The 24,724-nt window shown below is 35.0% G+C and overlaps 1 protein-coding gene across 4 annotated transcripts in view; it reads left to right on the plus strand.

The window, feature by feature from the left end:
- The window catches only part of MTX2 (metaxin 2), a 65,800-nt gene extending 46,381 nt beyond the window's left edge, over positions 1-19,419 (plus strand). For 3 of the 4 annotated variants that reach the window (XM_042949210.1, XM_042949207.1, XM_042949208.1), the window contains 6 exons: positions 4,038-4,114; positions 5,377-5,469; positions 5,977-6,015; positions 6,401-6,526; positions 7,621-7,697; positions 18,975-19,419. In XM_042949210.1, the coding sequence (XP_042805144.1) occupies positions 4,038-4,114; positions 5,377-5,469; positions 5,977-6,015; positions 6,401-6,526; positions 7,621-7,697; positions 18,975-19,158 (596 nt within the window). In that variant the 3' untranslated portion in view covers positions 19,159-19,419. The remainder of the gene's footprint in view (positions 1-4,037; positions 4,115-5,376; positions 5,470-5,976; positions 6,016-6,400; positions 6,527-7,620; positions 7,698-18,974) is intronic. The other variant, XM_042949209.1, reaches the window with a different exon arrangement.
- Positions 19,420-24,724: the final 5,305 nt, after the last annotated feature.

Below are 24,724 nucleotides of genomic sequence, written 5' to 3' on the forward strand. Positions count from 1 at the left end.
TGAGAGAGAGAGAGAGAGACAGAGCGTGAGAAGGGGAGGGGCAGAGAGAGAGGTAGACACAGAATCTGAAGCAGGCTCCAGGCTTTGAGCTCTGAGCTGTCAGCACGGAGCCGGATATGGGGCTTGAACCTATGAACTGCAAGATCGTGACCTGAACCGAAGTTGGTCGTCCAACCAACCGAGCGACCCAGGTGCCCCTGGTTCAGATAATTTTTAATATAAAAATATAGTGCCACAAAGCTGATAAATATTAACTAAAATTGGTATGGATTATAATTATGGTTTTGCTGCTACAGTAATAACACAGAATCACTCCTTTATGGGTAAATCCACTGAGTATAAATTGTTGGGATAAGTGAGTTACATTGCTTTTAGGGAGACATTTATCTGTCTCCTCACTGTGAAAATAACTTAGAAATGACTTGTATAAAGCATTTTTTTCTTTTCATCTTCGATTCTTAAAGGTGGTAATAATTATCAAAAGCTGTGAAGACAGCCTCCATACACACTGAAAATTCTACATTAATAGTCTACATTTATAGATTTATGAATATACATTTTAAAACATCTCCATAAAAGAATTTCTAGATTTGTAAACATAGACATGTTTTAGATTCTTGAAGCCCATTAATTAACTCATTTTCTATTATTTTTGTATAGAAATTTTATAAACTTTCTGAATTCTGGTGAAATGAATTATATTGGGTTCTGTCCATTTTTTCCTTTATGTAGTCATACAAAAAGAGTGTAGCTATGCATACAAAAATGTTAATAATCTAATACTAAAGTTACTATCCTTGGCAAATGAGGAAAAGCCATGTGGTTCATCCACCTGTTTCCTAAAATGACTGTACTAAGTATCACCTAGGTGATATTATGAAAGACAAATAAATACTATAGAGGCTACAAACCATACGTATATACATATATACATTCATAGGGAGGAGTCTCCCATAAGTAGATGAAAATGGCACTTTCTCTTAAGGCATTTATTTAAATTGTATCATATGACTAGTATTACTCTCTTTCATCATATGATTTGGGGTGATCAAGGGATGTTTTATTTGTTGGAATGATCTTGTTCTAGTAGATTTTTAAAGCAGAGAGCATCATGGAGTAATCAGAAGACTGCTTGGCTAAGAGCTACAAAATTTTTACTCTAATCCTTCTGTGACCTTGTTACTTATTAACAGTTTCCTTGGGAAATTTCCCTTCTCTTTTTTGAGTGTCAGTGACTTCATCTGTAATATGTGGTGATTGCATTAGATGGTATCCGGGGTTCTTTTTGTTTCTAATATTTTCTGAACCTACAAACTTGCTTGCTTACTTCTTGCTTCCTTTAAAGACAAAAATTCTTTTTTAAAAGCACTTTTTAAAAAAAAATCTTTATTTTAAGTAGGCTCCATGCCCAATTGTGGGGCTTGAACTCACGACTCTGCGATCAAGAGTTGCATGCTCTACCAACTGAGCCAGCCAGGAGCCCTTAAAAACAAAAGTTGAAAAAATGATTATTTTGCATAAAATAAGAAATAGGGCCCTCAGATTTTTTTTTTTTAATGGTCTTTGGTGCCAGCGAATAAATGTCTCACTGTGCTTTTGCCTGATACTTGCAATAATAAGGATGTAACAATGGCTCCACTTTTTTTTTAAGTTTGTTTATTTATTTTGAGAGAGAGAGAGAGTGCGTATGAATGTGGGAGGGGCAGAGAGAGAGAGAGAGAGAGAGGAGGAGGAGGAGAGAGAATCCTAAGCAGACTGTGCTGTTACTACAGAGCCCAAGGCAGGGCTCAAACTCATGAACCTTGAGATCATGACCTGAGCTGAAATCAGGAGTCAGATGCTTAACTGTCTGAACCACCCAGGCACCCCAACATTGGCTCCACTTTAAGTCAGGCTAGTGACAAAAAACATTATTTACTTCTAATTTGTTGCCTTGATTTTTATATATATCTTTATATTTAGAGATGTATGAGTACTCTGCTTTCCTGCTTCATAATCTACAATACTGAAAAAATATTTTTTTTTAATTTATTTTTGAGAGAGAGAGCATGCATGGGCAAGGGGCAGAGAGAGGGGGACAGAGGATCTGACGTGGGCTCCGTGCTGAGAGCAAAGAGCAGAGAGCCCCATGGGGGGCTAGAACTTGCGAACCAGAGATCATGCCCTGAGCCGAAGTCAGATGCTTAACTGAGCCACCCCAGTGCCCAATACTCAAAGTATTTTTAAGAAAAGAAATAAAATACAAACCAAACTCGTTATTGAAAATGAGAAATACACTTTGCTTTCAAAATGCTATGCCCTAAAAATAGCTTTAGTCTAGGCATTTATCCACACATAGTTTTCATTCTTAGATCATTTTATCTCAGACGACCTGTGCTATTTCTAGCATTATAGTACTTAACAAAGATTTTATCTCAAGCTAAAAAACACTATGACCCAATACTTTTTTACTTACTGACCCAATAAATTTACCAGTACTTATTTTTAACTTAGTTTTTACTTATTTACTAATTTTACTTATTTACCCAGTACTTATTTACCCAAATAAATTCTTCTCACCTTTGCAAGATTAGAAGAAAGGTATGTGGAATGCAGTGTTTTTATACTGGTATCATGGAAATGTCTTCTAAATACATCAATAGAGTTGTTTCCCCGAGGGACTGCGTTTCCCTTATAATGCACGTTATTTTATGGATGTAGGTGAAGCTTTTGTTGGTGCTGTGCACCTCATCCTTTACCCTAGGTCTGCATGAGGCCGAGAGGAGTCAATCTGTTGAAAAGGACCATGAAGAAGCCTGCTGTTAGTGTGAACTCTGAATTAGGTCTGACAGCAGATTTCATCCTCTAGCTTTTGGGGTGAACTTCATTGCTGTTTGGAGACTATTATCATCTCTGATAATTTTGTCAACTATTAGTTTTTATAAAAATGAAATATTAGTTTTTTAATGTGACATTTATAGAGAGAAGCCAGTTTTTATAAGCATACTTTTATTTTTTTCCCCCAAATATGTCTGGGAACATACTTTGTGTTAGAATTCATAAACTAGCATACCTTCAAAGATTGTTAATTCTCTTAATTCCTGATTTTTTTTGAGTCAAAGACATTTATTAATGTACCGTTACGTGCTTAAGATATTGAACTTACGTGTCTGAGGTTTAAAAGTAGATGTAAAAAGAAGTTGTCTTCTTTTTTTATTTATTTTTGAGACAGAGAGAGACAGAGCATGAATGGGGGAGGGTCAGAGAGAGGGAGACACAGAATCCGAAACAGGCTCCGGGCTCTGAGCTGTCAGCACAGGGGCCCGATGCAGGGCTCGAACTCACAGACCGCGAGATCGTGACCTGAGCCGAAGTCGGTGCTCAACTGACTGAGCCACCCAGGCGCCCCAAGAAGTTGTCTTCTTAAATGTAGTTTAAAAATAGATTGATTCATTGGACTCTGAAGAGAAAGATCCACTACATTTCTTACAAATCTATCAGTGGTTGTGGACCAATGTCCTGCCTATTCATGTAAATTGAATAATTAAGTGTTTACTGCTATAGAGTGACTTGTCAGTGTTAGTTCTGAAAAGGGAATATTGTGGTCGGTTACTATATGCAAGTGAGAATTCTAGAAATGAATCTCCTTTTTTTCTTTTAAAATTAGTAATTGTTTATAGAATTTGGGGTGCCTGGGTGGCTCAGTCATTTAAGTGTCCAACTCTTGATTTTGGCTTAGGTTATGATCTCAGGGTTCGAGAGTTTTAGCCCTACATTGGACTTCATGCTGATAGCTCAGGGCCTGCTTGGGATCTTCTCTCTCCCTCTCTTTCTAATCCTCCCCTGCTCATTCTCTCTCTCTCTCTCTCTCTCTCTCTCTCTGTCTCTGTCTCTGTCTCTCAACGTAAATAAACTTAAAAAAATAGTTTATAGAATTTAACATACACATTTATAATTTTCAAAAGTTATAGGATTACAAGAGCAGTATATTAATAAAACATTCCATTTTTATGTTAATTTACTGAAAGTATTTTCATACATTTCTTTTTCCTCAACAGGTAAAGTACCTTTTATTCATGTAGGAAATCAAGTAGTATCAGAACTTGGTCCAATAGTCCAATTCGTTAAAGCAAAGGTAATAAAAAAGATATTAAATATATTTGATCACAGTTACTCTTAAGTCATTCATCATTCTTTAGCATGTCTTAACATTTACATTGATTTTAACCTAGTTTCATAAAATGCCAATATAAACTAGTGGAGAAATATTTCTAAAGTGGAAGTTTTTTTCCCCCGTAATGTAAATCAATGGCAAAAGATGTAATTTGATCTTTACAAAATGGTAGATAAGTTTCTAACTTACACTTATGAGAATTTTGGTCATAAATGAAAACTTAGGTTGTTATAAAATGTTGAGTTAACCTTTGAGAAGGAAATATAGGGTATATTTGGAAGTTGAATATTAATATATACATTTGAATTATTCAGCTTACGTTTTAATACTTATAAAGGACAACCCCCCACTAACATTTTGGGGAACATCTTTCCAGACTTTTTCTTTGCATATATAGAAAAATATAGATCTTACTATTATGTGCTATTTTGCAACCTGCCTTTTAAAATCATCAATATGTTTGGAAATTCTTCCATGTTAATGACTACAGAAATACATCATCCTTTTAAATTCTTGTATAGTATTCTTTTATATGGATGTATTATAACTTATTCACTTAAGTCTTTATTGATGGGCACATTAAGTTGTAGTCAGGTTTTGGCTCTTACTGAGTGTTCAGGTAAATATTTTCTATACACACCTTTGTAAACTTGTCAGATTATCTTTAGGATAAATTCCGAAGAGTGATCCTGTGATGTTAAAGGGGGTGTGCATTTTTAAAATCTCACCACAGATGGTTGTATTGAACTAAAGGATATACTATTTTATGCATTTTTTCATTATTATAGTATATTAGAATTTAAAAATTAATGTCTGTTTCCCTATACGTTTACTAACATTTTTTTCAACTTTGACCACTTTATAAGTAACACATGTCAATCTTCTAGCATTTATTTTATTACTAATAAGGTTAGTCTCTTAGAAAAAAGGTTTACTGATCATTCTTGTTTTCTTCTTTTGTGAAATAATTGGAAATTTAATTTTGTCCATTGAAAGATACACTTTTATGATAGCATAGAAATACTACTTACTAATATTTTGTAGTGATAGCAGATAATTAATGATTTTTCATATAAAATTTTAGGAGATATTCTAGAAGTTTATTGGACATTTGTCATAAAACCATTGATGTAAAAACATTTATATTATTTGGTAGTAAGATAACTGAAAGTTATTCTCTATTTAATACGATGCTCTTTTAAATTTTTTTAAATTCCCTTTAGGGCCATTCTCTTAGTGATGGGCTGGATGAAGTCCAAAAAGCAGAAATGAAAGCCTACATGGAATTAGTCAACAATATGCTGTTGACTGCAGAGGTATAATAGAAGATAATAGGCCTTGAAAATAAGCTTTTCCTCTTACAAAAGATAATCTTTCTTATAGGTTATTTTAAAATTATTGAGAAATAGGAATATAGTCTGTCAATTCTCGGACTAGGATGGTTCCTGGAATTATTTGGTTATTATGTTTGAACAAGTTGCCTGGCATTTCAGATCTAGTTTTTCTATTTGTAAAAAGGAGTGATTCTTGCCCATTCGTTATTTGACTTTGGGCTTGGGATGTTTACTTCATTCATATCTGTAAAATACTTTGATGATATTTAGAGATACACTACTATATGAATAAGAAATACTTTTATGCAGTACTACCATCAGTTAAATTTAATAATTCTGTATGGCAACATTAGCCAAAGGAGGGCAACTGTCTTACGTGTGACATTTATAGGGTTGGCTCATAAAAAATCACCATGGCAGAAAATAATTTTCTTTATCCATTTTCTCTTTGGTGTTCTAAAGTTCTAGTGACTGTTCTTTTGTTCCTAGTTGTATCTTCAGTGGTGTGATGAAGCTACAGTAGGGGAGGTGAGTGGTTCTGCAGCATTTATCTTAATTAAAATTTAATGAGAAAACACTTTTGCTCAGAATCTTAAGTCCCTGCTCATAAATGAAACATTGTGGTTTATACCATTAGTGATATAGTTTTTCACTTACTTTAATTTTGCTTGCACATACATTTTAGGGAAGCTATGTGTCATCGTTTGATATAACTGGTTGCAAAGTACATAAAAGTTTATATATTTTTAAAGGGAATGGCTTACAATTTTAATTTTTTAGCTTGCAAGCTGTGTATTTTTTTCAGATTGCTGTGTTTGTGTTCTGAAAATATGTTTTCCTGAGTATTCTGTTTGTAAAAACAGGCTTTGTTTTTAGAAAGAATCGTGTTGATAACAAAATCCTTTTGTTCTAGATCACTCATGCTAGATATGGATCTCCTTACCCTTGGCCCCTGAATCATATTTTGGCCTACCAGAAACAGTGGGAAGTCAAACGTAAGATGAAAGCTATTGGATGGGGTAACAAGACTCTGGACCAGGTGAGTTCAGACTGTTGACAAAAGCCTCAACTTTAATGCATTAAGAAATTCATTTTTTATATTAATAGTTTTTTTAATTTAAAAAAATTAAGAAAATTTTTGCTCTTATTTTTTTCTGACTTGAAGTGGTTTTTATTTGTTTTATAAACAAATTACATAACACAGAAAAATTCAAAAAGGAAATAGAGATTGCTTGAAATCCTACCACCTAGAAATTGCCACTGCTATTTGGAGAACATTCTTCTGGATATCTCTTAATAACACTTTCTTTAAATGGGATCATGTTATACCTGTCACTCTATAATCTGATTTTTTTTTTTTTCCCATTCACCAGTACATCGTGGACATCTTTTATGTCCGTAAATGTAGATCTGCAACATCAGGGCTTAAAAAAAAAAAAAAAAAACAAACCAAACCCTGTTAAATACAGTGCTTAATATATCTGTTTTTTTTTTTTTTTTAATCTTAAATTTACTGAAGTAGCAAAATTAAAAAAATACGTATCTGGTCAAGGTCATGAGATTGAACTAATTCAGTCATTAAACTAATGTCTCTTTTCCAAGGCTACGCGTAGTCCTAGCAGCCAGTTTACCGATGTGTGCCATTGGCCACCAGGGGGATTGGGTAAATGAATAGGGATTGAGTAAATGACATAAATCCATCTCCACTAGCACGAAGACCACTCAGATGCTTTTACTCATGGTTAGGTCAGTAGTGTCATCTTTATGAAACAAGCTTTTTAATATATGTAAGATCATTTGAATATATGGATTCAGGAAAACATTTTTGTAGGGTGTGGAGTTTTGAGATAAAAACTTTCTTGATAGTAATCCTTACAAGTAACGTAAGTGTACTTGTGTTTAAAGGAAAGCTGTTCTCACATCATCTTCCTGTTTGTTATATAGAAAGTATCGCTTATGAAAAAAAAGATGGCTTATGTTCTGTATGTGTTCTGTAGTCCGATTTAAATATATTATAAAAAGTTACCTACATTTATATTTTTGTTATAAACTGTGGTGCAGACTAAGTGTTAGACACATTTTATTGTTTTGCTAATTTAAATATTTTTCTTTGTGGTCCGTTGCCTTTGTTAGGTCTTAGAAGATGTAGACCAGTGCTGTCAAGCACTTTCTCAAAGACTGGGAACACAACCATATTTCTTCAATAAGCAGTAAGAAAGTTTATCTTTTTTGAGTTTCTTTTCTATATTGTTAGGTTACAAACTTATTCTATCGTAGAGGGATTGTTTTATCAGTATTTGTGAAAAGATTTTGGTATATTTAAATTCATTTTTGCCCTCATTAGACATTTACTTAGCACTTCTTGGCTATCAGACACAGCTCTAGGCTCTGGGAGACTCAAATTTCTAAAATGTAGCCCTTGCCATTAAAAATTTGTCTTCAGGGCAGACATGTAAACCAGTCATTATTGTCTGACTGGTTAGACAGTCAGATAGAGGTGCTACTACGGGTAGTTCCAGATGCTGTGTTTGGAACTACATAATCTTAATAAAATTCTGCATTTGCAAAGTACTGTTAAAACATGAAGTGTAGCTATACTTTTTTATGTAGGGTGATACCCTGGGGAGTAGAAGACTGAATAAAAATAAACAATTAAAAACATTGTTGGATGGACAAACACTATTATGAACTTATCTTTTAAAAGTTAATGAAAATAGGGGTGCCTGGGTGGCTCAGTTGGTTAAGTGTCCGACTTCGGCTCAGGTGATGATCTTGCAGTTTGTAGGTTCGAGCCCCACATCAGGCTCTCTGCTGTCAGCATGGAACCCACTTCAGATCCTCTGTCCCCCTTTCTGTGCCTGTTCCCCACAGGTTCTCTCTATCTCAAAATAAAGAAATAAACTTAAATAAAAATAAAAAAAAATAGGTCTGTAAGTTGTGCTTTAATTTTAAAAGTTAATGAAAATACTTGTAAAGCACAGAAATGAGTATGAAGGATGTAGGTTAAATATGTATGTATGTATATGTAAATTGAATAATTCATGTTTGAGACAATTATTTTGTAATCTGGAAAAGAGTATCAAGGCAAAGAATGAATTTTCCTTTTTTTAAAAAAATGTTAAAATTTGGGGCACCTGGGTGGCTCAGTTGGTTAAGTGTTTGACTTCCGCTCAGGTCATGATCTCCCAGTTTGTGAGTTCGAGCCCCCTGTCGGGCTCTGTGCTGAGAGCTCAGAGCTTGGAGCCTGCTTCGCATTCTGTGTCTCCCTCTGTCTGCCCCTCCCCTGCTCATGCTTGCTCGCTCGGGCTCTCTCTCTCAAAAATAAACATTAAAAAACTTTTTAAAAAAATGTTACAATTTTAATATGGCAAAATCATCCTGTGATACAATTTAAGATGGGCCTAAATTAGCATTTTAATCGCACTGTTTTACATAGAAATTCTAGACTTTTCTTGGCTCTGTAATACAAATTTTTGCTTTTTAGATTGGTAATTTTAAAAAGGTTTATTTGCTATTGTTTATTATATCTTTCTAGGCATTCATCTTCTGTAGCCACGTCAAACATCTTTTGGTATAGATACTAATATTTGTAACAAACACAACTGTGGTGATAGCTTAGAAATATTTGTTATATTAAGGAAGGGATGCCTAGGTGGCTCGATTGGTAAAGTGTCTGACTATTGATTTAGTCTCAGGTCATGATCTCACAATTTCATGGGTTTGAGCCCCACTTCGGGCTCTGTGCGCTGACTGCGCAGAGCCTGCTTGAGATTTTGTCTCTCTCTCCCCTCTCTGCCCTCCCCCACTCATGCTCTGTCTGTCTCTCAAAATAAATAAACTTTAAAAAATTTCAAAAAAAGAAAAAATATTTGTTATATTAAAGTATACTACCTATAATTGAAATTTGGAGTCTGTTGATCTCTGAAGCACAGAGGTCGAAGAATTCATACCGTGAAATCCTGGTAGGTAAAGCTTCTACAGCAATGTTAGTAATGTTTGCAATGTAGATTCTGTATGTGCCTCAGAGATCAACAGATCTCTGTGTGTCTCTAACACAAAAGAAATGTATCCACATGTTAGTATCAAGTAGTTCCTTGTCTTGCTGATATAGGAATTCTTAGGGGTTGAAACACTCAGAAGAGGTGTGTTTTATTGTTTGAAGTGCATTGTTATGTGTTAGGAGTTAGTTTTGTTATACATGCTATCTTCATGAGAGGCCAAGAGAATATATCTTATTTTTCTCACTGAGTTTTGTTATACATGCTATCTTCATGAGAGGCCAAGAGAATATATCTTATTTTTCTCATTTGACTCAGTGTCAGGGATTTCATAACCAGGTATCATTTAGCATGTAATTTAGTGGCAATAGAAAGAATTTTTTTTTTTCATATAATGGTACGATTATATTTAAGCTTGTAATGAAAAATTCAAAGTTTAGAACAGGCAGAAAACCAACGGTTGCTATGGAGGAACCGTTTAATATTAAGATGTAGGTTTCTGAAATAGTTTTCCCTTGTATGAGACTTAAATAAACATTTTCCCCTAATGATTGAAAAATGAATACATTTTATTTTTAACTTTAGTTTTACCCCATTGTCTAATGCTGAACTGGAATTAGGAAAATGTAACTTGTATTTTCACTTTGATATGACAGAATTTTTCTCTTTTATGTATCAGGAATCATTACTTTGTGAGATACCTTACCTTAGTGAATAGAGCACTAGCTTAAGATACTTAAGATACTACTAGATAAGGTAGTATTGGATTCCAGGCCAGTGGCCTGAACTCTCTTCTTGGCTTTAGTATATACCAGACTTCAGCAAGTTACTTTATTTCCCCGTGTATCGTCCCCTTACCCTCTAAAATTAGATTAAAATTTTCTCCTAGCTTACCTTCTGGGGATGTTGAGAGAACTCATGAAAGAAACTCAGTAGTTGTACTTGATGAGAGAAGGGGAAAGGGAGATGAGGGAAATCCTGCAGCAGGAATAGGAATTGGGAAAAGAGGACAAAGAAGATAAATGGTGGAAAGAAAAAAGGAAGGTGAAATTGAAAGAAATTAGAAATAATGCAAGATAGTTATTAACATCAGGTGGCCTCTTTATTCTTAATAGTATATAGTGTTGGTAGCATTTAAATCTTTAAATCATATTTCTGAAATGCAGTTAAACAAAATCTGTATTTTCTTGTTATATATAAACTATCTTGCTGATGTGATCTCTTTTAAGACACATACTGACAGACTACTGGGTCATTTATTCTTTTTCATGTGAGCATGGACTTGGAATGAAAAAGTAAACTTTTCTTAAAGGGTTATTTTTATGTTACCTTTTTCCCCCTAAGTATAGTCAGGATGAATGAATTACATTGTTGTAAAGCATTTATGAGCTCCTTGCAGGTCTGTGTATTTTCTAAACAAAACCTAGTTGGTAGCAGAGGCTCAGTAAGTGTTTTTTAAAACTAGCTTAAATTGAGGGGCACCTGGGTGGCTCAGCTAAGCGTCCGACTTCGGCTCAGGGTCATGATCTCGCAGTTTGTGAGTTTGAGCCCCACGTCGGGCTCTGTGCTAACAGCTCGGAGCCTGGAGCCTGCTTTGGATTCTGTGTCTTTCTCTCTCTGCCCCTTCCCCACTTGTGCTCTGTCTGTCTCTCAAAAATAAATAAAATGTAAAAAAAAAAAAAAAAAAAACTAGCTTAAATTGAGAAATTGGAAGAAGAGTTATATTTGAAAAAGAAAGAATGTTGTTATTAACTATTAAATGGTAAAACTTGAAAATAAACTTTCGTATACTGATGGGAAAGGATATTGAAGAAATGCTGCAAAAATTACACATAGGAATCTTAAGATGAAAGATTTCAGAGGGGAATTGGATTTTATTGAGGTTTATTCAATAAAGAAATTACCAATTGATAATTTAATCAGTAATGAAAGAACTCCCAACAAACAAAAGTCCAGGACCAGATGGTTTCACAGGTGAATTCTACCAGACATTAAAGAAGAGTTGATACCTATTCTTCTCAAGCTATTCAAAAAAATAGAAGAGGAAAGAAAACTTATAAATTCATTCTATAAGGCCAGCATTATAGATTTTCTGATCTGTATCTTTTCTGATCTGATTTTCTGATCTGTATCTTTGCCTGATACCAAAACCAGGCAAAGATACTATCAGAAAGAGAGAGAGAGAGAGAGAGAGAGAGAAAGAAAGAAAGAAAGAAAGGGAAAAAAAGAAAACCAGGTTAGTATCTCTGATGAGCATAGATGCAAAAAATCCTCAACAAAATATTAGCAAACTGAATTCAATAGTACATTAAAAGGATCATTCACCAAGATCAAGTGGGATTTATTCCACGGTTGCAGGGGTGGTTCAGTATTCTCAAATCAATCAGTGTGCTAAATCACATTAATAAGAGAAAGGATAAAAACCATATGATTGTCATCTCAGTTGATCCAGAAAAAGCATTTGACAAAGTATGACATCTCTTCATGATAAAAACTCTCAACAAAGTGGGAATAGAGGAAACATACCTCAACATAATAAAGGCCATATATTAAAACCCAGATAACATCAGTTGTGAAAAAATAAAAGCTTTTCCTTTATGATCAGGAACAAGACAAGGATGTCCACTCTTACCACTTTTATTCAATATAGTACTGGAAATCCTAGTCACAGCAATCAGATAAGAAAAATAAATAAAAGACATCCGGATTGTTAAGAAAGAAGTAAAACTGTCACTGTTTGCATTTGACATGATAATATATATAGGAAATCCTAAAGACTCTACCAAGAAGCTATGAGAACTGACAAATGAATTCCGTAAAGTTGCAGGATACAAAATTAATCTGTAGAAATCTATTGTGTTTCTATTTACTAGTTACAAAGTAACAGAAAGAGAAATTAAGAAAATAATCTCATTTACAGTTACACCAAAAAGAATAAAAATACCTAGGAATAAATTTAACCAGGGAGGTAGAAGACCTATACCCTGAAAGCTATAAGACATTGATGAAAAGAATTTAACATGATATAAACAAGTGGAAAGATATAGTCTGCTCATGGTTTTGAAGAATTAATATTGTTAAAATGTCCATATTACCCAAAGCAATCTACAGATTTAATGCAATCCCTATCAAAACACAAATAACACTTTTCATACAACTATAACAAATAATCCTAAAATACGTATGGAACCACAAAAAAACCTCAAACATCCAAAGCAATCTTGAGAAAGAAGAACAGAGCTGTGGAAGCGTCATAATCCCAGATTTCAAGATATACTACTAAGCTATAGTAATCGAAACAGTATGGTACTGCCACCAAATCAGACACATAGATCAATAGAACAGGATAGAGAGCCCAGAAATAAACCCATGCATGTATGGTCAATTAATCTATGACAAAGGAGGTAAAAATATCCAACATGACAAAGGAAGAAAAGATAGATAGTCTTTTTAATAAATGGTGTTGTGCCAACTGGACAGCCACATGCAAAAGAATGAAACTAGACCACTTTCTCACACCATACATAAAAATAAACTCAAAATGTACTGAAGACCTAAGTGTGAGGCCTGAAACCATAAAACTAAAAGAAAATTAGGCAGTAATCCTTTAGACATCACCGTTAGCAGCATATTTATGGATATGTCTCCTCAGGCAAGGGAAACAAAAGCAAAAAATAAACTTGGTACTACCCCAAAATAAAAAGTTTTTGCACAGTGAAACCATCAACAAAACCAAAATGAATGGGAGAAGATATTTGCAAATGATATATTCGATAAGGGGTTAATATCAAAAATACATAAAGAACTTCTGCAACTCAACATCAAAAAACCAGTCTGATTAAAATAGGCAGAGGACCTGAATAGATATTTTTCCAAAAGACATACAGATGACCAACAGACCCATGAAAAGATGCTCAACATTACTTAATCATAAGGGAAATGCAAATCCAAACCACAATGAGATATCACCTCACCAGTCAGAATGGCTATTATCAAAAAGACAAGAAATAAAAAAGTGTTGGTGAGGATGGAGAAAAGGGAACCCTTGTGCACTGTTGGTGAGAAAGTAAGTTGGTGTAGCCACTGTGGGAAACAGTATGGAATTTCCTCAAAATATTGAAAATAGAAATATACAGTAATATTACTACTGGGTATTTACACACATACACAAAAAATAAAACACTGATTTGGAAAGGTACATATTTATTATTGTTGATAATAATTGATGATAATAAATATTGTTGATACATATTTATTATTATTTATTATTGCAGCATTATTTACAAAACCCAAATTATGGAAGCAACCCAAGTATCTATCAATAGGTGAATGAATAAAGAAAGTGTGTATGTATGTATGTATATATACATAATATATAATTAAAATATACTATATATAATATGTATGCATATAACATGGAATATTAATCATAAGGAATGAGGTCTTGCCATTTGCAGCAACATGGATGGACCTAGAGGGTATTAGGCTAAGTCAAAGACAAATACCATATGATTTTACTTACATTTGGAATCTGGAAAAAAAAAACCCCAAAAAACAGAACAAATAAACAAAAAAACCAGACTCTTAAACCCAGAAACAAATTGGCAGTTACTAGAAGGGAGGTGGATGGGAAAGATACACAAAATAGATAAAGGGAATTAAGAAGTACAAACTTCTAGTTATAGAATAAACAAGTCATGGAGATGCAAAGTACAGCATAGGGAATATAGTCAGTAATATTGTAATAATGTTGTATGGTAACTGTAGTTATTGTGGTGAGTATTGTATAATGTATACAATTGTTGAATCAATATGTTGTACATCTGAAGCTAATCTAACATTGTGTGTCAATTATACTTTAGTGATAGTAATTTTAAAAATCACCACCTGAGAAAATTAAGGAGGAATTGCTTAAAATTTCAAAGGTTAGATATAAAAAAGGCTGGCAAGGGACTTGATTTACAAACTTGAATGACAGTCTTAAAGATCAGTGATTAGTATATAAAGAAAGAATATGTAGATTATTGCTAGAGCATGAAGACATGGCAAGTTAGTAGTGTAAGGGAGAGAAAAACTACTTGAAAACTGAGACAAAATTAATGTGTTTTAACTGAACTGACTATAAAAGGTATCTGAAAGAAAGAAATATGCAGTCATAATAAAGCAAAAAAGTTGAGTGCAGAGAAATTTAAATGGGAAAGATTAAGAAAACATTCACATTTTACAGTATTTTTATTTTGATATTCAAATGAAAGAATATTAGATAACCGATGGATGGTAGCTGAACCTTTTAGGATAATCATTTCATAATATATGTAAGTCAAACCACCATGCTGTACATCTTAAACTTATACAATGATATATGTTAATTATTTCTCAATAAAAATAGGAAGAAAAAGAATAGTAATAACCAACAGAAAAGTGGGAAGAATGATAATGCAAGATAAGGAATTTAAAAATGTATTTATGACCTTTCAATGTTTTTCTAATAAAAAGTCTATAAAGCTAGATGTAATAATATATATAAAAGATGTTAAAAATCTTAGGAGGAGAGTTGCCATCAGTATTCAAATTACAATCCACTACTTAACAGAAGGGTAGAAATGTTGTTTTTCTTTATATATGGCTTAGGAAAAATTATTAAAACTGGATGTTCATCAGGATCTTGGCTCTTAATTCAGTAGAAATACTGGGCAAAGTGTGTGTTTTGTGCTTGCATATGAATTGCAAATATTTTCTGAGTTTATTGCCTTTTTTTTTTTTTTTTTTTTTTAATCAGGGTTAGGGGTACCTGGGTGGCTCAATCCGTAAAGCCTCTGACTCTTGATTTTGTCTCAGGTCATGCATGATCTCTTGGTTCATGGGATCGAGCCCTGCATTGGGCTCTGGGTTGAGAGCATAGAACCTGCTTGAGATTCTGTCTCTCCCTCTCTCTCTGCCCCTCCCTGCTTGTGCATGCACATGCACTCTCTCTCTCTCTCTCTCTCTCTCAAAATAAATACACTTAAAAAAATTGATAGTTAGGTTTAGGGGTGCCTGGATGGCTCAGTCAGTTAAGTGTCCTACGTTGGCTCAGGTCACGATCTTATGGTTTGTGAGTTCAAGCCCTACATCGGGCTCTCTGCTTGTCAGCACAGAATCTGCTTCAGATCCTCTGTCCACCCCACCCTGCCCTCCCCTGCTCGCACATGCACGCTCCCTCCCTCTCTCTCTCTCTCTCTCTCTCTCTCTCAAAAATAAACTTAAAACAGTTTTTTAAAAATTAGGTTTGTTATGGTATTTATATATAGTAAAATTGACAGTTTTATGTTTACAGCTCTGATGTTTAGTAATGGTATACAGTTGTGTAACTACTATCACAGGTGTACTTTTTAAAAAGAAAGAATTGTAGGAATTGGTAATTTATATGTCATATATATATATAATTAAGTAATGGCTGAAATTTGTAAAGATTACAAAAAATATGCATTAGAAGTTAGGTATGTTTCAGTTGATATAGTATATTGTATTCTACTTCCTGTTAGATGTTCTAAAGTAACTTGCCAAAGAGTTCCTATCTTTATGTAACATAAGATCAATTTCTGTATGCTCATTACCTGTATAATTCAGCAACTTTTGAATTATGTGGATGTTTATTTGCAGCAAATAACATTTTGACCACTTCAGGGGTACTTTTAGACCACTCTAGTTTGAATATATACTTATGCTTGAACTCCTTAAGAGCCTTCATTTATTGATAAAGGATGCCCATCTATACCACTGGAATTTGCATCAGGAAATAAATTCACCTTTTTTTATTATCTAATTCAAGAAGCAAAGAGTCGTTAATCCTAAACAGGAATTAGGAAAGATTGGTGAGATAAGATACATCTTTTAAGAAATATGTTTAGGGATATGGAAGAGTTAGTGTTTATATTAATTCTCCCAGAGTGCCTCAGCTCTACATTTGTCCACCTTCTATATCTCTGGTTCTTTTCAGGCATCCCTTTGTTATTGATTCTTCATTTATATGATAGGATCATGGTGCTATTAAGTCCAAGGACACGTTGGCTACCCTCACCTGACTAATAATTCTTCATGAATGTGTCAAAAAAGGGAAGGCTTTGAAAGAATGTGAATAACCACTATTGAAAAATTAAATACCCTGCATACCTTAGGCAGGATGCATTTCTCCCTATTTGCATCCAGCATATACAGGTTCAGTTCCTGAGATCCTTTTCCAAGAACTGGGGATATAAAAGATATATGCAGTGTTATCTTTAAAGAGCTTGGAGTAAAATGAGGGGAAACACGTGAACACAGTTATAGTGTGGTAATATAAATGCGTCACGTTTTTATTCATTCAAAACATAGTAAGAACCTACTTTGTACCAGGCATTGTTCTAAGTATTGGGGACACAGCAGGAAACAAGTAGAGAAGATCTCCCTGGTAGAGGGAGACAGACACCTAACAACAAATGTTAGATAGTATTAAGTGCCACATGGAGAATTAAAATGGATCACGTGGTAATAAGTGACTGCATGTCCACTTTAATTTGGGTGTTCAGGGGAGGCTTTAAGATGTGACATTTAAACCTTATTCTGAAAAATAAGAAGCTGGCAATGTGAAGTCAAGGGAAGAGGTTAGAGGCAGTAGGAATAGTTGTGTCAAGGCCGTAAGATGGGCTTGAGTTTGTTACATTTGGATGGAAGAAGCAAGGCTGTTATTAGTAGTATGTTGACAGTGGTGGAAGATGAGGCTGAAGAGGTAAGCAGCGGCCAGGTCATCTAGGCTTTGCATGCTTCATGTAATGAGTTTGGCATATTACTGTAAGTGGGATGGATATTCGTTGGAATATTTTATGCTTGGAGTGGTACGGTGTGGTGACTTGAAACAAAAAATCACTGGCTACTCTGTGGACAATGAATAGAGCCAACGTTAGGAGGCTATTGCAGTGGTCTAGCTGAGAGATGATGGTGGCTCAGAGTAGATGAGAACGGAGGGAGAGAATTAGTAGTAATCAGGACATATTTGGTGGTTGTGTCTACAACACTTGCTGATGGATATGAGGGCAAGAGAAAGAGAGGACTCAATAGTAACCCTGAGATTTTTGGTGCAGATGGCTGAGAGGCTAGTGGTGCCTTTTAGTTTGGGAAATGAGATGAGCATGTTTGAGATGCTTATTCACCATTCAGGAGGAGATGTTATGTAGTATGTATGTGTGTATGATTGAGGAATTTGGAAGAGGGACTGGGATTGGAGACAAATAGTGGGGACTTAGTGGCATAAAGAGGTATTTAAAGCCGTGCAGCAGCATGAGGTCATTCATCAGTAGTGATCAAGGCCACATAGCTAGAAAGGAAGTGGCAGAATTAGGATTCATACTTAGATTTGATGGACCCCAAAATCTATTCTTTTTTTTTTTTTTTCTTTTTTAACATTTTTTATTTATTTTTGGGACAGAGAGAGACAGAGCATGAACGGGGGAGGGGCAGAGAGAGAGGGAGACACAGAATCGGAAACAGGCTCCAGGCTCCGAGCCATCAGCCCAGAGCCTGACGCGGGGCTCGAACTCACAGACCGCGAGATCGTGACCTGGCTGAAGTTGGACGCTTAACCGACTGCGCCACCCAGGCGCCCCCCCAAAATCTATTCTAAACTAGATCACTGCAACATACTTTCACATTTAGGTAGGCTAACACATATTTTCTCAAAAGCTTTATCACTGTGGGACTGACACCAATAATTAGCTCCTAATTATGATGATATTTTCCCTTTAGTAAGATTGTGCTGGCAATTATTTTAATATAATGTAGTTTGGTGATGCCTCATTCATAGACCATTAGTAGTGAGGTAGATAAATTTCAATTTTTTGTTACTAATATTTAATTAAAGGGGAAAAAACCCTGGAAATTTTTTTATTGAAGCCATGTTTATTTCTCTTTCAGAAAGCTAAGTGACTTGAAAAGTGGTAAAGTTAAAATTAAATCATGTTTTTGATACATGATTGGGTAATCAGGTGTTACTTGTTCCCGCACCACAGTGAAATCCTGTGCTTCGATACCATTTTGTTTATACATCTATTACAGCACTTACTAAATTGTGCTGTGGTAATTTATGTTTTGTGTCCCATATCTTAGAATATCTGTGGTGTTCTTGTAGCTCTCGCACCTAGCACACAGTTCCTGGTGCATTGGAGACCTGTTTAAAGGATAAATTAATGAGTAAAATGAATATAAACAATTGTGCCAAGGTTATTTTAATGTCTTACTACTTTAAAAAGCAAGTCACACAACTAGCAAATCATGACTTAAAAAGTTGTTTTTTTCATGTCTTACAACAGAAACTCCCAAGTAAAAACAAAATAAATTCTATCAAGTTGAGGTAGGATTTATTTCTCATGTGACTTTCTTTTAAATAGATGAATAGAATGTTTTAAAAAGTAGTGTATATTCTACCATACAAGTTAAATGCTGTTCATGTTACTCTCATTTCTATCTTTGTTTTAGGCCTACTGAACTAGATGCACTGGTATTTGGCCATCTGTATACCATTCTAACCACACAGTTGACCAATGATGAACTTTGCGAGAAGGTAAAAAACTATAGCAACCTCCTTGCTTTCTGTAGAAGAATTGAACAGCACTATTTTGAAGACCGTGGTAAAGGCAGCTCATCTATCAGATCATCTTAGAGATATGTCTTAATTTAGTGATGGAAAAAAAATTAACTTGAAATATGTGAAAGACCTAGTAAATGATACCAGAATTTTAAAACCAAAAATACTGCTTTTTGAAACCTCAGAGTAAATTATATAATGTATCCTATACATGTACTTTATACTGTTAATTAAAGCAATTCTGAATGATTTCATTTGCTATGTTGTACTCTATATCTTGAAATTTTTGTTTTCCTTGAAACGTATGCCTATAAAAATAAAGCTCAAAGAACTGTATGGCTGGTGTATTTATTTCCTTTTGATCTTTCTGAAAGCCACTCTTGAGTTTTTTTACATGGAATAAACGGTCTTTTCTAAGGCGAGTAATTTATGCTCCATACTTTTAAGATTACTTTAATAGGTACATGGTGAACCTAGGCATGGGAAAAATGTTCTTAAGAAACATGCACTCAGAAAATGTAAATAATTGCAAGGCAATTAAATCCTGGAACAGATTACCGTTTAAGAGCATTTTTCATACCTAAACCTAGTTGAAGTTTTATTTATTTTTATTTATTTATTTTTTAATGTTGATTTTTAAGAGAGGAAGAGAGACAAAGCATGAGCAGGGAAGGGGCAGAGAGAGAGGGAGACACAGAATCCGAAGCAGGCTCCAGGCTCTGAGCCGTCAACACAGAACCCAATGTGGGGCTCGAACTCTCGAACTATGAGATCATGACCAGAACCAAAGGTGGACGCTTAACCGACTCAGCCACCCAGGCACCCCTTGAATTTTTAAACATCTCATCAGAGCAGCTATAATTTATATTTGATAAATGGATAGTTTCAAGGACCTTATGTTTTTGAGACAAGATTATTTTAATGATGTTTTATTCCTCTTGTGGGGAAGAGAGTATAGTTTTCACTGAGCTATCAACAGGAATTTATATGTAAGTACTAAGGATTATATGTTTTGTCCCTTTCAAATTTTCTCATAGTTTATATAAAACCAGGGATGCTATAAAGAGATGTGAAAATCATGTTAATTCTTGAAAATATCTAGAATAATTGTACATTTGTATTTTCTGTCTATGTAATACCAGGCATTTTTACTTCATTTAATCCTTACAAAAACAATATGAGGGATATTATCCTCAATTTACAGAGGAGGGAATGGAGACCAAGAAAGCAATAATGCCTTGCCCAAGGTTATAGAGTTTTAAGCAAGTGGCAGAGTTGGAATTCAAACACAGGCAGTCTGGCATCGGTTTGGCCTTTAGCGAACGCTACACTTATTTTTGTTGTCAAGATCATAGATTTATACCATATAAGGGATATATTAGGTTCTCCTTGGTCTAAATCCCACGTAAACTTTGGGTACTCTCTTTGGACTATAATGCTACTTATAGCCTTCCTGAACTAGTTTTGTAATGTATATTCTTAAAATAAAAAATCCCAAGTTAACCTGTGTTTTTGCAGAATTTTTATGACCTTTTTTTTTTTTGGTGTATATTTTTGTATACTTGTTTTGTACTTAGTGATTTTTTTTTAATTAAAAAAAAATTTTTAATGGTTATTTATTTTTGAGAGAGAGAGAGAGAGAAAGAGACAGAGTGCGAGTGGGGGAGGGGCAGAGAGAGAAGGAAACACAGAATCTGAAGCAGGCTCCAGGCTCTGAGTTGGATATGGGGTTTGAACTCACAGACCGAGAGATCATGACCTGAGTCGGTTGGATACTTAACTGAGCCACCCAGGCACCCCAATGCTTTTTTCTTTTAATATTACCATAACATTCATTTAATTGAACCAGAACCATTTGTACTTCAGTATATACATCTAGACTCTTTTCTTTAAGTTGTTTAATCTTTATCTTTTTTTTTTTTTTTAATAATTTATTGTCACATTAGCTAACAGTGTATATACAGTATAGTCTTGGCTTTGGGAATAGAGTCCCATGATTCATCACTTACATACAACACCCAGTGCTCATCCCAATAGGTGCCCTCCTCAATGCCAATCTCCCATTTTCCCCACTTTCCCAACCTCTCCCCCCTCCCCCCCCCTCCCCCCCCCAGTTCTCTATTTTTGAGTCTCTTATGGTTTGCCTCCCTGTTTGTAACTTATTTTTCCTTCTCTTACCCTATGGTCTTCTGTTAAGTTTCTCAAGATCCACATATGAGTGAAAACATACAGTATCTTGGTCTGACTGGCTTATTTCACTTAGCATAATACCTTCCAGTTCTGTCCCCGTTGCTGCAAATGGCAAGATTTCAATCTTTTTCGTTGCTGAGTAGTATTCTAGTGTGTGTGTGTGTGTATCTATCTGTCTATATATACATAATCTTCTTTATCCGTTCATCAGTTGATGGACATTTGGGCTCTTTCCATAATTTGGCTATTGTTGATAGTGCTGCTATAAACATTGGGGTACATGTGCCCCTATGAATCAGCACTCTTGTATCCTTTGGATAAATTCCTAGTAGTGGTATTGCTGGGTTGTAGGGTAATTCTATTTTTAATTTTTTGAGGAAACTCCACACTGTTTTCCAGACTGGCTGTACCAGTTTGCATTCCCACCAACAGTGCAAGAGGGCTTGTTTATTGTTTTGTTTTTTTTTTCACAGTTACCCAGCAGTTTTTATTAGGACATGGGCCTGGCTCCCATAGGAGGGGGATAGGGGAGGCCAGGGTCCCCCAGACATGGCAGTCTGAGGGAAGGAGGTGCTGGCTGACGTGAGCGGAGTCCCCATCAGGGAGGACACAGCTGGCGGTCCCTCTCAGGAGTGGCTGGTCCTTTGGGCCTTCTTGATTTCCTCGGACAGTGCCTCCTCCAGGGCCTGATAGGCCTTGTCCAGGTTGTCATTGATGATGATCAGGTCATCAGTGGGTTCTTGCCACATCCTTGCCAACATCTGTTTCCTGAGGTATTAGTTTTAGCCACTCTGACTGGTGTGAGGTGGTATCTCAATGTGGTTTTGGTTTGTATTTCCCTGGTGATGAGTGATGTTGAACATCTTTTCATATTTCTGTTAGCCATCTGGATATCTTCTTTGGAAGTGTCTATTCATGTCTTCTGCCCATTTCTTCACTGGATTATTTGTTTTTTGGGTGTTGAGTTTGGTAAGTTCTTTATAGATTTTGGATACTAACCCTTTATCTGATGTGTCATTTGCAAATATCTTCTCACATTCCGTTGGTTGCCTTTTAGTTTTGCTGATTGTTTCCTTCGCTGTGCAGAAGCTTTTTATCTTTATGAGGTCTCAATAGTTCATTTTTGCTTTTATTTCCCTTGCCTTCAGAGACATATCAAATAGGAAGTTGCTGTGACCGAGGTCAAGAGGTTGCCTGTTTTCTCCTCTAGTATTTTGATGGTTTCCTGTCACACATTTAGGCCTTCCATCCATTTCAATTTATTTTTGTGTATAGTGTAAGAAAATGGTCCAGTTTCCTTCTTCTGCATGTTGCTGTCCAGTTCTCTCAGCACCATTTGCTAAAGAGACTGTCTTTTTTTCCGTTGGATACTCTTTCCTGCTTTGCTGCAGATTAGCCGGCCATACATTTGTGGGTCCATTTCTGGGTTCTCTATTCTATTCCATAGATCCATGTGTCTGTTTTTATGCCAATACCATACTGTCTTGATGATTACAGCTTTGTAGTACAGGGTGAAGTCTGGGATTGTGATGCCTCCAGCTTTGGTTTTCTTTTTCAACATTACTTTGGCTATTCGGAGTCTTTTGTGGTTCCATATAAATTTTAGGACTGTTCTAGTTCTGAGAAGAATGCTGGTGCTATGTTGATTGGGATTGCATTGAATGTGTAAATTGCTTTGGGTAGTATTGACATGTTAACAGTATTCTTCCAATCTATGAGCATGGAATGTTTTTCCATTTCTTTGTGTCTTCAATTTCTTTCATAAGCTTTCTGTAGTTTTCAGTGTACAGATTTTTTACCTCTTTGGTTAGGTTTATTCCTAGGTATTTTATGGTTCTTGATGCAGTTGTAAATGGGATCAATTCCTTGACATCTCTTTCCGTCGCTTCATTATTGGTATATAGAAATGCAACTGATTTTTGTACATTGATTTTATATCCTGCGACTTTGCTGAATTCATGTATCAGTTCTAGCGGTTTTTGGTGGAGTCTTTCAGGTTTTCCATGTAGAGTATCAAGGCATCTGTGAAAAGTGAAAGTTTGACTTCCTTGCCAGTTTGGTTGCCTTTTATTTTGTTGTCTGATTGCTGAGGCTAGGACTTCCAACCCTAGGTTAAACAACAGTTGTGAGAATGGGCATTTCTGTCATGTTACTGATGTCAGGGGGAAAGCTCTCAGTTTTTCCCCTTTGAGGATGATATTAGCTGTGGGCCTTTCATATATATGGCTTTTATGATATTAAGGTATGTTCCTTCTATCCCAACTTTCTTGAGGGTTTTTATTAAGAAAAGATGCTGTGTTTTGTCAATTGCTTTTTCTGCATCTATTGACAGAATCATATGGTTTTTACTCTTTCTTAATGTGATGTATCACATTGATTGACTTGTGAATATTGAACCAGCCCTGCAGCCCAGGAATGAATCCCACTTGATCATGGTGAATAATTCTTAACAATATACTGTTGAATTCAATTTGCTACTATCTTGTTGAGAATTTTTGCATCCATGTTCATCAGGGATATTGGCCTGTAATTCTCCTTTTTAGTGGGGTCTTTGGTTTGGAAATCAAGGTAATGCTGGCTTCATAGAATGAGCCCAGAAACTTCCCTTCCATTATTTTTTTGGAATCTTTACTACTGCCTATATTCTTATTTTAAAATGAGGAACATTGGGAGACAATGGTTATTTATTCCAAGTTGAGTTATTTACTCTTTCTTAAGACTTACTGTATCTATGGATCACTCTGGGGGGCCTTGTTTTTCTCTAGTGTTGACTTAATCACCATCAAAATAATGCATTAGAAAGTAGAAACCTTGACCATCCCATTATGGTGATTTAGTTATCTGCTTTTATCTTTTAAATTTGGGTCCACAAAGCCAGTTTATAGTAGCTAAAAATGATCATTGAAAAGCTGGTTTGCTGTCCAAAAAAGTTAAGTGTTGTTTTACTGACAAAATACCTAATGTATATACTGAACTTTAAAATAAGTAGCATGATCCTCTATTTAAATTAAAATTTAAATTATGAGTTGTGAGAAAGTTTAAATCAAGATAGATGCAGTTTACAGTGTCATTTGATGACTTCTGAATGATGTACATTAAGGATTTAATATATCTTGTATTAAACCCTTTAGAAGTCCCAACTTGTTATTTTTAACTGACTTGACTACTGGACAAGTAGCCATTGTATTAACTAATTCATTAGGAGCCCAAGTCTAGGAAAGGTGAATTATAAAATGTCAGTCTGTTCATTTAATACATCTTGATACTTTTTTGAAGAACAGATAATGAGTAGTTGTTTTTATTGCTGTTGTGTATGATTGTCCCTTGATGAGGATGGGTAAAATGTAGCTGTACATTGAGATATTTCAAGATACTGTATTCTAAAGTAACACTTAATGTAGTAACTTTTTTGAACTTATTTGAACTTCTTGTTTTAATTATAACCAGTTGC

Source organism: Panthera leo, chromosome C1 (assembly GCF_018350215.1).
Source record: "Panthera leo isolate Ple1 chromosome C1, P.leo_Ple1_pat1.1, whole genome shotgun sequence".
NCBI classification, from domain to species: Eukaryota; Metazoa; Chordata; class Mammalia; order Carnivora; family Felidae; genus Panthera; species Panthera leo.